Source organism: Thalia democratica, chromosome 2, assembly GCF_965202585.1.
Source record: "Thalia democratica chromosome 2, ktThaDemo2.hap1.1, whole genome shotgun sequence".
Lineage (NCBI taxonomy): Eukaryota > Metazoa > Chordata > Thaliacea > Salpida > Salpidae > Thalia > Thalia democratica.
This window is the reverse complement of record NC_139166.1, coordinates 73,173,015-73,187,597: the sequence shown is the minus strand read 5'-3', so window position 1 is coordinate 73,187,597 and position 14,583 is coordinate 73,173,015. Positions and strand designations below refer to the sequence as shown.

General features: G+C 25.0%; 1 protein-coding gene across 1 annotated transcript; it reads left to right on the top strand.

Annotated features, from left to right (window-relative positions):
* Positions 1-735: 735 nt before the first annotated feature.
* Positions 736-8,515, top strand: LOC145828922 (fibroleukin-like). Its single transcript, XM_082936669.1, has 14 exons — positions 736-759; positions 1,293-1,320; positions 1,362-1,458; positions 1,747-1,817; positions 2,049-2,147; positions 2,891-2,947; positions 3,101-3,240; positions 3,571-3,667; positions 4,309-4,405; positions 4,687-4,757; positions 4,975-5,073; positions 6,293-6,404; positions 7,735-7,793; positions 8,385-8,515. Exons 1-14 carry the CDS (start codon positions 736-738, stop codon positions 8,513-8,515), a joined length of 1,182 nt encoding a protein of 393 aa, XP_082792795.1.
* Positions 8,516-14,583: the final 6,068 nt, after the last annotated feature.

Sequence of the window (14,583 nt, the reverse complement as noted above, 5' to 3'; positions counted from 1 at the left end):
GATATAAGGACTTAAAAGTTATAAATGAAATAAACAGCTAATTTATTAACGTTTCATCAATCTTTTACAAACATTTTATTTTACTGAATTAAGTGTTATTTAGTAGAAATAAAAGATGATTCTCCTTTCATTTTTTATCGTTTCAATTTTTTGTAAGTTTATTATTCGTAAATATACATTATTTAAAACCAAAAAGTTATATAAATTGTATAAAGAAAAATATTTTTTAAAGTTAAATAAAGCGTTTATACATATAGTATTTTTTTATTTTAAGTAACTTGTTTTTATAATTAATTATACAAAACAGCTTGTTATTTAACTTGTTGTAAATAGTTTCTAAAATACTTGTTTCTAAATATTACTTTGTAGTTTAAATTTTTCTTTGTCAAAAAAACATTCTTATACTTTTTTTTGATATTACAGGTCAATTCATTGAAGCAAATACGAATGAAAGTGAAAACGTAGCTGAAAAGTGCATCAGTAAGTTGTTGCGTAAAAAAAAGTAAATTAAAAAATAAAAAATTTAATGCTTATAAAAACATTTCGACATTACAATTTAAACTAGACAACTTGGCTTGAGAAACTCGTGTAACTTTTGTACCTTAACAAAAAAATTTTAAACAGAATCGCTGGTGAAACCTGCTGATTGTGGCGATATAAAGGTTTACTGCCCGACAGCGCCATCCGGTGTCTGTTTTCCCGCAAAAATCATCAGGTCTTAGGGTTTCCTGCGACATGAGAGATGACGGGGGATGGACGGTAAATTGTTGTATATATATATATCAGTATATAAATATTTATAGAAACAATAAGAAGTGTATGTATTAATGTATATGTATATATATAAAAAAGGTTTTGTAAAAAGTTCTGATCGATAGTGCTCGACAAATTAAATTGGAGCTAAATATTTATCTAATTATATAAAAACTATATCTCAATGTTTGAAACAGCTGTTTAAATTATAGTTTTTATATAATTAGATAAATAAATAAATATACATATACATTAATACATACACTTCTTATTGTTTTTATAAAATGCTTCAATTTATAAAAGCTAATTTGTTTTTTATAAAAAAGAAAGTATTATGATTAAATACAACTCATAATTCTCTCAAGATGCTTTATTGCTCAGTTATTGTTTTTGATATGGACTTATGTTTATCTTAATATTTCACCTTTATTAATAACCACTTAATATTAATACTATAAGCTTAGTTTTACAAGTTTTATCTTTATAGAGTAACGTTTTGTAGAAAAAAGTTTTATATAAATCAAAAATATTTTTTTTAGGTTTTCCAGCGCAGGCAAGACGGCTTGGGTTCAATGGGTTCGGCTTTTTAACACTAATTTTTCACAAAGGTTTGGAAAACTTGCACATGGCCACCATGAACAAAAGCAATACTCTTCGCATTGATTTCCGTGATTTCAACGACAACGAGGCTTACGCTACTTATAAGTGAGTTTTATTTTGTATATTCGAACACAATATATTTTGTATAGTTTTATTGTAAAACATATGCTAGTTTGTTAAGTTACTTGATCAATTAGACAATAAAATGTTGAAACTTAGCTTGTAGCTGAGTCTGTTCGTTAAAACGTTTGTATTACTATCATTTATAAAGTTAAAATTTAGATAATAATACAAGCTAATTAAACTATTATAAAGATTTACAAAACCTACTAAAGTTTTGTAAAATAGTTTCATGATGCTGTGTTATTAAAAATCATTGGTCATATTTTACAGGAACTTTTATATTGGAGAAGGTGATGACTATACGCTTAACTTTGATGAAGGTTCTTACTCTGGTAACGCAGGTATGTTTTTAATGTTTTCGGTTACTTTTAAATTGTTTAAAAAACTAATTAAATAAAACAGTGGCTTTAATAGTAATTTGTTTTGGTTAAGCTTTTTACAAAAATTAAATTCTTAAAGTATTTATAATATAATTTGTGCTTCTATATCTTTAAAGACTTGTTTATGGTTTGTAAAAATTACTTTATAAATAGTCTAGTTAATGTATTTTTGAAACTAAAGCCTAAAAACAGGAGACGCAATATCATACAACAGGGGAATGAAGTTCAGTACTCATGACAGAGATGTAGATGAGTTCAAAGCTTTGAACTGCGCTAAAATCGATCGTTCAGGTTTGAATGCTGTATGAATTAAACACGTTTTTTATCACTTATACCAACTAAAACATTATGTTGTTGTACACTTATTGAAATTGAAGTATTTGTGTTTGATAAAATGGAATCTGTTTAAGTTTTTTTGACGTGTTTTTGAATCAAAACAGATTTTTGTAGTAAAAATTTTTTTAGTTGTGTTACAGTTTTATTGAAAGATTAATAACATGAACAATACATTTAAACTAAAGTTGAAATTATTAAGTTTTTATCGCGAAAGCTTCTTATAGCGTCATTGTACAAACAAAAATGATAAACTTGACGATGTCTTATGCAAGCTTGATATAAGGACTTAAAAGTTATAAATGAAATAAACAGCTAATTTATTAACGTTTCATCAATCTTTTACAAACATTTTATTTTACTGAATTGAGTGTTATTTAGTAGAAATAAAAGATGATTCTCCTTTCATTTTTTATCGTTTCAATTTTTTGTAAATTTATTATTCGTAAATATACATTATTTAAAACCAAAAAGTTAAATAAATTGTATAAAGAAAAATATTTTTTAAAGTTAAATAAAGCGTTTATACATATAGTAATTTTTTATTTTAAGTAACCTGTTTTTATAATTAATTATACAAAACAGCTTGTTATTTAACTTGTTGTAAATAGTTTCTAAAATACTTGTTTCTAAATATTACTTTGTAGTTTAAATTTTTCTTTGTCAAAAAAACATTCTTATACTTTTTTTTGATATTACAGGTCAATTTATTGAAGCAAATACGAATGAAAGTGAAAACGTAGCTGAAAAGTGCATCAGTAAGCTGTTGCATAAAAACAAGTAAAGTGACATATAAAAATTTACATGCTTATAAAAACATTTCGATATTTTAATTTAAACGAGACAACTTTTGAAGGCTTGGCTTCAGAAACTCGAGTATCTTTTGTACTTTAACAAAAAATTTTAACTAGAATCGCTGGTGAAACCTGTTGATTGTCGCGATATAAAGGTTTACTGCCCGACAGCGCCATCCGGTGTCTACACTGTGTTCCCGCAAAAATCATCAGGTCTTAGGGTTTCCTGCGACATGAGAGATGACGGCGGATGGACGGTAAATTGTTGTGTATATATATATATATATATATACATTAATACATACACTTCTTATTGTTTTTATAAAATGCTTCAATTTATAAAAGCTAATTTGTTTTTAATAAACCAGCAAGTATCATAATCAAATACAACTCATAAATTCTCTCAAGATGCTTTATTGTTCAGTTATTGTTTTTGATATGGACTTACGTTTATCTTAATGTTTCACCTTTATTAATAACCACTTAAATGTAACACTATAAGCTTTCAATATGTTTCACAAGTTTTATCTTTATAGAGTAACGTTTTGTAGAAAACAGTTTTATATAAATAAAAAATATTTTTTTAGGTTTTCCAGCGCAGGCAAGACGGCAGTGTTGGTTTTTACAGAAACTTCGAAGAATACACCAATGGGTTCGGCGACTCTACCGGGGAATTTTGGATGGGTTAGAATCAGTTATTAGAGTTATGTTGTTGACCCAAAATTTTATCCTTTTTTGAACTATAAAAAAATTATTTGTTTGTGACATAACAAAACAAAATTAACTTTAGATACGCTTTAGTATTAAACCAAAAATTTGATTAACCTTATATCAAAATGAGAAAATATGTTTTACTTTTAGTGATGTTCTACTTTTAATAGAATTTATTTTGTCTATTCAAGCACAATCTATTTTGTAATATTTTTTGTAAAACATCGGCTAGTCTATAAAGTTAGTTATTCTTAAAACTATCTTTAAACTAAAAGAAAAACTAATAACTCTAATCTCTTTAAACTATAAAAAAACATATAAAAAAACTTCTTTTTTTTGACATAACCAAACAAAATTAACTTTTAACACGCTTAAGTATTAAACAAAGAATTTGACTAACGTATATCAAATAAGAAATTATAACTTATTTTTAAATAAAATAGTTTTACTTAGTGTAATTTTAAAGTTTTTTTACTTTTAATTATACTTAGATACCCATATTTTTTGTAACTAAATTTGAGCATTACAAGTTCAATTCAAGCGATTATTCAGAATCACTCAAAGGTTTTACAAATTTACCTGCAATGGCTTTTTAACACTAATTTTTTCCAAAGGTTTGGAAAACTTGCACATGGCCACCATGAACAAAAGCAACACTCTTCGCATTGATTTCCGTGATTTCAACGACAACGAGGCTTACGCTACTTATAAGTGAGTTTTACTTTGTATATTCGAACACAACCTATGTTGTATAGTTTTATTGTAAAATATCAGCTAGTTTATCAACAAAGTTGTTTAATTAGACTATCTAATGTTGATACTTGGCTTGTAGATACCTGATAAAAATGTTTTGTTTACTAACATTAATATAGTTAGAATTTAAATACTAAAATAAACTAATTAAAATATATTCTTTTTACAAAAATTATAAAAGTTTTGTAAAATAATTTCATGATGCTGTGTTAAAGAAAATCATTGGTCATGTTTTGCAGGAACTTTTATATTGGAGAAGGAGATGACTACACGCTTAACTTTGATGAAGGTTCTTATTCTGGTAACGCAGGTATGTTTTCAATGGTTTACATTACATATATTTAAAAACCAATTTAATAAAACAGTGGCTTTATAATAATTTTTTATCAAAGGTTTTCACAAAAAGTAAATTATTAAAGTATTTATGATAAAATTTGTGCTTCTATATCTTTAGAGACTTGTTTTTAGTTTGTAAAAATTACTTTAAAAAAAGTTTAGTCAAGGCCTAAATGAAACAACAATAACAGGAGACGCAATATCATACAATAGAGGAATGAAGTTCAGTACTCATGACAGAGATGTAGATGAATTCAAAGCTTTGAACTGCGCTAAAATCGATCGTTCAGGTTTAAATGCTGTATGAACTTGACACTTTAATCACTTATATTAACTAAAACATTAGGTTGTTTACGCTTATTTAATTTGAAGTATATGCGTTTGATAAAATGCAATCTGTTTAATAATTTCGTCGTATTTTAAAATCAAAATAATTTTTTGTGTTGTTGGAATTATTATTTTTATTTTTTTATTAATAAAAGGTAAGAACTAGTTTTAATAACAAAACTTTACAAGTTGTTTTGTTGGGAGTATTTTCAATCCGTAAAAAAAAGTTTAAATACATTACCGTTGTATGAAAGTACTACCAGCTGCTTTTTACTTATCAATATAAATTACATAACAAGTTTACTTGTTTCATACTGATTAAAAATTGACACAAGATAACAAAAGTAAATAATTTTAAGTGATCTTTAGAAATACAAAGGTTTATATGTATAATAGTGTAAAAGTTTGGTTTGAAATCACATTATTAATGTGTTCAAAGAAATTTATTATCAGGAAATTGTATAAACATTTTGTTAGGCTTAATAACTCGCAGTTTAAAAAATACCCCGTAGCCATAAGTTTATTTACTTTTTAACCGTTTTAGTTAAAGAAATGCATGTCTAAATTTTTAACCACAACACCATTGTTTAAAACCTCTGACACTTAACTCTTTTGTATGTTAACACAAGATAAATAACGATTGCTTTGTTTATGTAACACAACTTATAAAATTACAAACAAGTTAACTGTTTAATGGTTTTTAATCATTAAGTTATACTTAAGTCATGTTTAAACTATTGAATTAAACTCATTTTTACCCAAAGCGAGCAACAAACTACTCAATGTTTATTTAATGCAATTATTACAACAAACCTACCTGCGATCAGTTATTATAGCAACATTTAAATTTTACACACATATAAAACTTGTTTTGGTTTTATTAAAAACTTATTGTGCTGCATGGTTCTTACTATCACAAAAACTTCATCAGGTGAATGATTTCGCGTTAGGAACTAGATAATATTCCAAAAATATTGATTTATTTTTTTAACAAATTAGTTTAGTTTTAGTTTTTTAATACAAATTTGAAGACAGTTAAATACAAAAGTTTTAAGTAAGGGATTTTTTTCTAAACATTACCACTACTTTTACAGTAGGTTTCTGGTTCAACCTACAATTAATTACAACCATCAATTTCACTATGTATTTTTTTGTTTGTTACAGCAACACTTGTCACAACAGGTTTCTGGTTCCGCGCTTGCGCCAAGAGCAACCTGAACGGAAGGTACAAGACGGAGGAGAAGTGGGGAGGAGTGTTCTGGTTGGGCAGGTTCAGCGGAATCAACTCCCTCAAGTGGGTGGAAATGAAGTTCAAGTCCAATTAAATATTATATGTATATATACGTTTGGTATTAATATTTTGAATGTTATATATGCATTGGTAAATATTTCATATATACTTTTGTTAATTAAATAATTTTTGTTTTGTACTTTCCTTTTGTATTCTTTATAAACTCACACAAGTAAATGGAAGTTAAATTATTCTTATATATATGTCTACATGAGTTAATATAAATATGTTTTTGGTATGAGTATTTGTTTGTTGTACACATACAAACAGTTTTTGTTTTCAGAATAGCTAAAGATAGGAGTTTCTCTAATTTAAAGAGCTAGTTACTAAATTGGTTAACATTTTTATGGTTTAGTATGTTTCTTTTTATTTTGAAATTTAAAAATAAAATGTTGGTTGTTTTGTTTTTTTATTTTCAAACAGTGGTGAACATATTATCGATTTATTATGTTATAAACATATATTAATAAATTATATTTACGAGTAAAAAAATTAGCATACTTTTTGATTTTCTTAAACTTTAAAATATTGTAAATTTTATAAATTATGTTTAAATCGAGAAACTATAAAATAAACAAAACTGAACATCGATAAAAACATATCAACACTATCAATGTATACCTAGAATTTATTGTTTAAAGTTTTTTTTTTATTAACTTCTATATAACTCTAATTTGTAAACAACATATAACATTAAATTTTAAGTTAACATTTTCTGTACTTAGTGTAGAATATTTTTCAAACAGCTCTTTTGACGAACTAATTAATTTCTTTCAGTGTAAATAATATTTGTCTTATTTGTCAATTTTAAGTTGAGACAAATAACAATATAAATGCAAATATAAAAAGATGTTTTCAATTTTAAACTTATAGATTAAAACTATTTAAAAATGATTGTATATGTTACTAATATAATTTCACAATCTTAAACTAAAACATATTTGTTTTTATACGAATTAATATTTAAGTTCTGAGTTTAGTTTTATGTAGGTAAACAAAAGCTCTAGAGTATTTCGGTTGCACACTAAAAAACTCACCTTAAAATATAATTAACTAAGAGAGAAAAACCTTTAAAAGTTCTAAAATTAATTAAGTCTGATTATTATATCCGGATTATGCCTTTTTAAATCCGGATTAGACAGGATCTTAGTTTGAAGTATTATTGGATCTGATTTGATACTAATTTTAAATTGAGATTCGAATCCGGTCGGAATCTAACTTAAATTAAAGTTACAGATTTGGCCGGAATCTAGTTTTATAGATACGGTCGATTTTTGTTAGTCATCTTAATTCACAAAAGTTTCTAAAACGTGAAAACTTAATATTAAAATAGATACATATCAGATGTTTATGTAATGTCTACAAATAGAATTGACATGGTAATCGACAAAGGTTTGTATGTAAAATATCAGATTTAAACAAACACTTTGCTTTGGGTAATTTGACAAAAAATTTTTCAAAATAATTAAGAACAACACAAAATATCAAGACAAACAGTTTTTTTGTTAATAGACATTAATTTTAAAAGCCATTTTACAAATTTTTTATGTCAAAGTTACAAGATATTTTGTAGTATTAAACTTTGCGGGCCAACACTTCTATCGCGGTCCGGTCATTTTCAGCTGCGGACCGGATTCCATTGTAACTCAAAAAACGGTCGGGGCCGGTCATTTTAACTCCGCGGCCTGTATATTGCCCACCCGTGTTCTATACCAATAACAACAACTTAAATATAAATGACAACAAATTACAATTAGTCTCAACAGCTCTTGATCAACGATACTGACTTACCGCATTCCCTTCTTACTTAAAAAATAATGTTTTAGAGCATATCTATACATAAAATCTAATGTTAAAAAGCATATCTTGTTTGGTGCTGATCAAAATGGTGATTCTTTGTTGCCACCAGAGAAACCAAAACCACAACCTTCTAAAAATTTTGATCCGAAAAAAATTTGAACTTACTACCCTTTGTTCAAATAGAATCAAACACAGCTACACAGGAGGACGAGCAGCATGATTCTATTGATGAACAAGGTGAAATAAATACAAAGGGCTTTTTTGCTACAGTGAATTTGAATGCAGAAACTGAAGAGGATAAAGTCTTAAACTAGTAGAACTTGAACAAAATAACCAAAGTATCCACATCTTGCCAGCTAGCTTCGCAAGGAAATATCTTGCTGCACTATCATCTTCTGTGTATTCTTAAGATGGTAATTTGTACGAGGAAAAGCGTAAGTGATTGCTTTCAAAGACCGGTGAAAATCTTTATTTCTCCTTTATTTGAAGAAAAAAGAATAGTCTTTGTAGTATTTAAAGACTTTTTTTGCAGTTATAGTTCGTTTTATCTTACAAACGATTATTAATGTCAATTTTGATTTTTTTTTTGTAATGGTAAAAGTGTAATCCTAAATGGAATTTAAAAACTTTTTTTAACAATTGTAATTCATATACTTTTTTAGGCCTTTACTATAGTTGGTATTATACTTCATTTTTTTACGCCTCCATGTTTTTTTCAATTGCATTTTGTTCTAAAATATAAGTACAGTAACCTCTCGCTTATTTACGCACATTGTGTCCACAAAAAAAGTGCTTAAAGATATGAGAGATCGTAAAGAAACGAGAGGTACCAAATATACTCACTATAATGGCTGTTTTTTAATATTGCTTCTAGTTAAAAGCAGACTGGGCACTTTCCCACTTTTAACTATTTGTTTACTTTATTTATAAATATAAAAACAACAGATAAAACTATACATATATTAAAAAAAGGATTTGAATTTATATAAAATACTAATACGAGTAGAAATAGTTTTACTATTTTAATAATAAGTAGAAATTATTTTTATCTTTATTTATATGTGACATTTATATTCTTTTCTACTTAGCAAATTCAATTTATAATTAAGCATTTCTTTAAAATTATAAAATGGTGTTTATTAATATATAGGGCAAGACTGCTGTATTATTTCTTTGTGTTTAAAACTCTCATTATTTCATTATACTTTTATTATTAAACACAGTCATGTTTATTTCAGAATTTTGATTTAATCTCATATTGTTAAGAAAATTTCTGATATACTAAGGTATAACTAAATTTTAATAAATTAGTCAAGGAACATAAATTTACAAAGTCTAAAGATATAGAGAGGTGTGTTAACATTCAAAAACATATTTTAATTCAAAAATATACATTAAACCTAATTTGTGCAATATTAAAAAAAATGAAAGTTTTTGTTTTCTGAATTTTATAGAATTCTGAAATGCGTAACTAAACGAGAGTGCGTAACGTCACGAGTGCGTAAAGATCCGAGAGGTTACTGTACTTGCAAAAGTTTATGTTCTAATTCGTTTATGGTCACAAAAAAAAACAAATTCTTATGTTAAACGTAAAATGTTCTAACTTTGTTTGTGATTTGTTTTCTGCTTTAAGCATTTATAAAAGTCGATGAATTATTTATTTTGTATTAAAAATACAAGTTAGTTATTAGTGCTGCTTGCATGGATATTAAAATATTGAAACTAAGTTTTAGTGTATGCAGCATGATTATTTTTTTTCAGCAAGACATTTTTTTTTGTTAATTTATAAAATTAATTATTCTTAAATAAAAAGTTATCTATTTATTGACACGTTAAATATTTTGCTTACACTTAATTTATTAAAAAGGTAATTATATAATAAGTATTTATTATTTATAAACTTGTATTTTTTTCACATTTTATGCATCTCAAATCTTTAGGATTCCAACTATTAAAATATTCGGATTCAGATTCGGCCAAACCCGAATTTTAAAGTTGAGATTCGGATCCGGATTCGGCCGAATCCTAATTTGATTGTAAAACTCGGACTTAGATCCAGCCGAATCCAAAATTCTTAGTTCTTTTAGATAAATATTTTATATATTATAAAGTTGTTTTATACTTTTAACGTAAATATGTTCACTTTTTGTTCTTTTTAAATAGGGTTTTTATGCTACAAATAAAACAGCAGATATAAGCATTTAAGTCTAGCAAACGTTTGTGTTTTTCATAAGTGTTATTAGTTTAGTACTTTTTAGTATTTTATGTAGGACAAAAATTTATATAAGTTTACCAAAAAACTCATTATGACAACTAAGTAACAAAATTAGTTTGAATTAAAACAAACTAATTTAATATTCGTTAGATACCGACTACCGATACTTAATTGTATTTTAGTTTCAGCACTTAAAATCATTGTATATGTTTACTATTATTAGTGGTTGCGAAAAAGCTTAACTACCTACATTTGTATAACATTATTGCAACTTATCACATCAAAGCATAAATGTATCTGTTAGACAAATAATAACAGGAAAACTCGTAAAACTTTCAGTTTTTTAGAGTTTAAAAATATTGTTTAGGTCAACTTATTTGTTGAAACCAAAAACTTATTAAAAAAAATTAATGAAAAAAAAAACTAGTACATAGACAGTACAAGATTAACTAGCTGTATCGATTTTTAGAATATACATTATCAAATTTGTTTAACCAGCTTACTTAAAATTAAACAATAGTTGATTTTATAAACACTACAATATATACAAACAAAAGTTGCATCTGTAGTTAGAGAAAGACCAACTAAAATTGTTGCAGAAACAAATGAATAGTGTTTCTACATTGAAAATCAGTGGTAATATAATAAACAACTTCAAACTAAAAAAAAATTACTTATATTTGACTTCTACCTCCAAATAATAAACAAAATTTTATCTTGTTGTTTGTTTCTTTTTTACAATTAAATGAGCGAAGTATTTTTATTTAAAGTATAGTTATTCAATAAAGTAAAAACTTATATACATTTATTTACAAAAATGATTTTGTAAGCTGCTATAAACAAAAAACTAAATATTTAATCAATAATGGGTTTATTCTAAAATTTTACTACGTTACTTCCTATAAAATTTACAAAAATTCTAAATACAAAAAAAAATAAACAATAAAATTGAGTTTTACACAAATAAAAAGATAGATGAAAATTTGTTGGTTAAATATTTAAAATAGGTTTGTTAGCAAAAAAACGGAGACTTTTATTATTTGTATTGTGATTTAGAAACCCATGCTTTGGTAACATAGGCGTTTTACTCAAAATTAACCTGAAAACTCATAAAGTTTGTTTACTCTTAAAAAAAAGAAGAAAATTAACAGTTTTAAACATTTTTATTAAGTATAAATAAACTTTCCTTATCATAAGCATAATCTAAAAAAATAATTCATGTTAAAAGTAAAATCCATCCCTGAGTTATGTTTGCCAAAATGGCTTTTTATCAATTTCAATTTAGCAGATAATAGTATATATTGTGCAAGTTTCCATATCTTATATAATTTTAGAAAATATTCATAATTATAAGTGAAATTGTCTTCTACCGTGAAAAAGGTTAGTAATATTTCTAATTTTAAGTTATTATTTTGATTTATAACTACACAATATTAAGTTACCCTTAAAAATGGATCTTTAATTCAGTTAGTTGTTTTTAAATGGTGATATAAAAGTTTAGGTAAAGTTTGTTACAAGTTTAAAAACAAAAAGTTTAAAAACAGTTTTTATCATTCTAGAGTGTAAGTAATTTTAAATTTGTGGTACTAATAAATAAATAATATAATTTAAAATAAGAACATTCTATTATAAATTGGTAATTTAGATAATAATTTGAGTATTTATAAATTCATTATTTTTTTGATTAATGAAAGTTTTGTAATATTAATAACTAGTAAATTCTAAATAAATTAGCCTGAGTTAGTTTACTGACTTTGATTTACAAAACTAAATTAGAAATTCATGAATCATATAATTTCAGTGTTTGTAAAACACGGTTGCTTGTTTACCTGAAAACTTGGAAAAAAACTTGAGTTTGACAATTTGAAAAAAAAAACTAGGAAAACCTAGAATTTGAGAAATTTTGAAAAATTCCAGGAAATACCTGGAATTTTGAACAAAAATCTCTAAAAAACCTGGTATTTAAAATTTCAAATGTTCAGTAGTATAATTTTTATTTTACTCAAAAATCTATCATATAAATAAAAACAGTTTGTCATCTATTTTTTTTTTATAAAAAAAAAATTAAAGTAGATATACGGACTCTTTTCATTGTTTTAATAATACTTAACACAGTTTTTTACCTTAATTTTAACTTTAAACTAAAATAAACCCAAAAATGTGTACCATGGAAAACAAATTGGAGCCATGAGGTCATAATATGAAACTTACACTAGATATTCTGGAGTTAATGATAAAAAACAAAAAAAGTAAATATTTTTACCCACAGCTTTTTTTTATTTCTTCAAAGAAGTTTGGAAAACCTTGCTTTAGGTGAAAATTACAAAAATAAAATGAATAAATAAGCTAATAAAATATTTTAAAAAAAGTCTTAGATTAATTAACAAAAAATATAAAAATATGATAGACCCCCATATGCCCTTAACAAACTTTCCATATACATCATATAAATTAAGTTTTCAATTTAAAACAATTGCATGAAACTTGTAAGTTGAAAATACAGATTAATATAAGTCTAAGTATAATTACTGTTTTTATATTTTTTATTTTGTTGTGTAAGTAATTTTATCTCAAAAAACTTGAATGTATTTACCTAATAAATAAAATATAAGATAAAATATTAGTTTCTTTTTTTTAAGTCATTTTGTACTTCCCTCACATAATAAAATTTTTGGGCTCTTCATTTTTAGTTAATTTTCTGTTAAAGTTCAATTTAAATTAAGATCAACTTATAGTTTACATAAAAGTATATTAAGTAAAACCAAGCTATAAATCTTATTTTTAAAGGCTTTAGCATAAAATTAAATATTAGTTAACCCAGTAATATCAAAGTTCATTAAATATATATATTTTTTGTTAAATTGATCAGAGTTAAATAAGTACTTAAAATAATACTTAGGTAACAACAGGTTTTTTACAGAAAAAAAGACTACAACAATATATACTACCTTTTCTTTTTTAATAGCAATTGTTAACAAAGTTTTTTAGCAAAATATTTAAAACTTTTTAAATTTTGTAGGAACAGTTTTTTTAGATTTTAGTATTTTTTTGAGTTAAGAAAAAATGTCCCAAAAATTTTGTCATAATTTTTCTCTTGAATATTTTCACATTAGGTCAAGAAAATTTTTTAAAGTCAAGCTAGAAACACTTTCTGAAGTTTTAAGGTTGCTAGCTTAAATAGTAAAAAAAGGTATGGGTTGTATAGTTTTTTGTAGCTACTATTTTATTTTTCCTTCCAATAAGAAGCTCTCACTTTAAATGGCCTTATCTAAATGGTTATTTTGAATTTTATAAATCAGTAAAATGAATTTGTAGGCTAGTTAAAGATTTTAACATAGATTAAAAAAAAGTATTCACATCTCCACTTAATTAATAAAAATTAGTGGAAATCAACTTAGTCTATATTTTTTTCCTACAATTTAAAAAAATAAATGAATGCCAAGTTTATATATAATGATGGTTTTCTATTTCTAAAATATTTATTTTTACAAAATTATATTATTAATATAGAGCAAATGTACTTATAACTTGCATGGAATTTCTTAGCTACCTATAGCTAATTTCAATAGTAAAAGTTAAAAAAATAATAAAGTTGATTATATTTAAACGAAATCCAAGTATTATATGTAAACAAAATAGGAAGCCTTGAATTTTTTTTACTTTAAGGTGATATGAACTTAACAGATATGATACTTGAATTTTTTTTATTGAACTATTACTAAAACAATTAATAACAAAACAAACGCCAAACTATTAAGTTTTATAATTTTATTACTAATGCCCTTTTAAAAATCGTTATAAATTTTGGCTTAGATAGTTTATCTTTTGTATATCTGTTGACCACTGGGTTTTGATCTTGCAACAATTAACTCAAAAACTAAACTTCACTTTCAGTATACTTATTTTGTTTACATTTAGTATTTTTTTAGTTACATGTATTATGTTCACAAACTTATTTTTAATTCACCTTGTGCTGCACCTTAATGCGGGTAAATGTCAAATTTTCTCGAGCGTAAAAACAGGCACGAAGACACTTTTACACAAGGAGACATTTTTAACGGCTTCAATTTTTTATTATGTTTTTTATTAATTTTAAAATTTTTTTCTCTACTATCACTGTTACTCCTAACCCTTGGTTTGTGACTTTATTTTTGATTAAAAAAAATA

What these genes read in the sequence shown, in the direction of transcription:
- LOC145828922 (XM_082936669.1), top strand. Translation starts at nt 736, where the DNA reads ATGAGAGATGACGGGGGATGGACG. An exon ending in GAGGCTTACGCTACTTATAA is followed by an intron (nt 4,406 to 4,686) that starts GTGAGTTTTACT and finishes CATGTTTTGCAG; the next exon opens with GAACTTTTATATTGGAGAAG. An exon ending in TTCTTATTCTGGTAACGCAG is followed by an intron (nt 4,758 to 4,974) that starts GTATGTTTTCAA and finishes CAACAATAACAG; the next exon opens with GAGACGCAATATCATACAAT.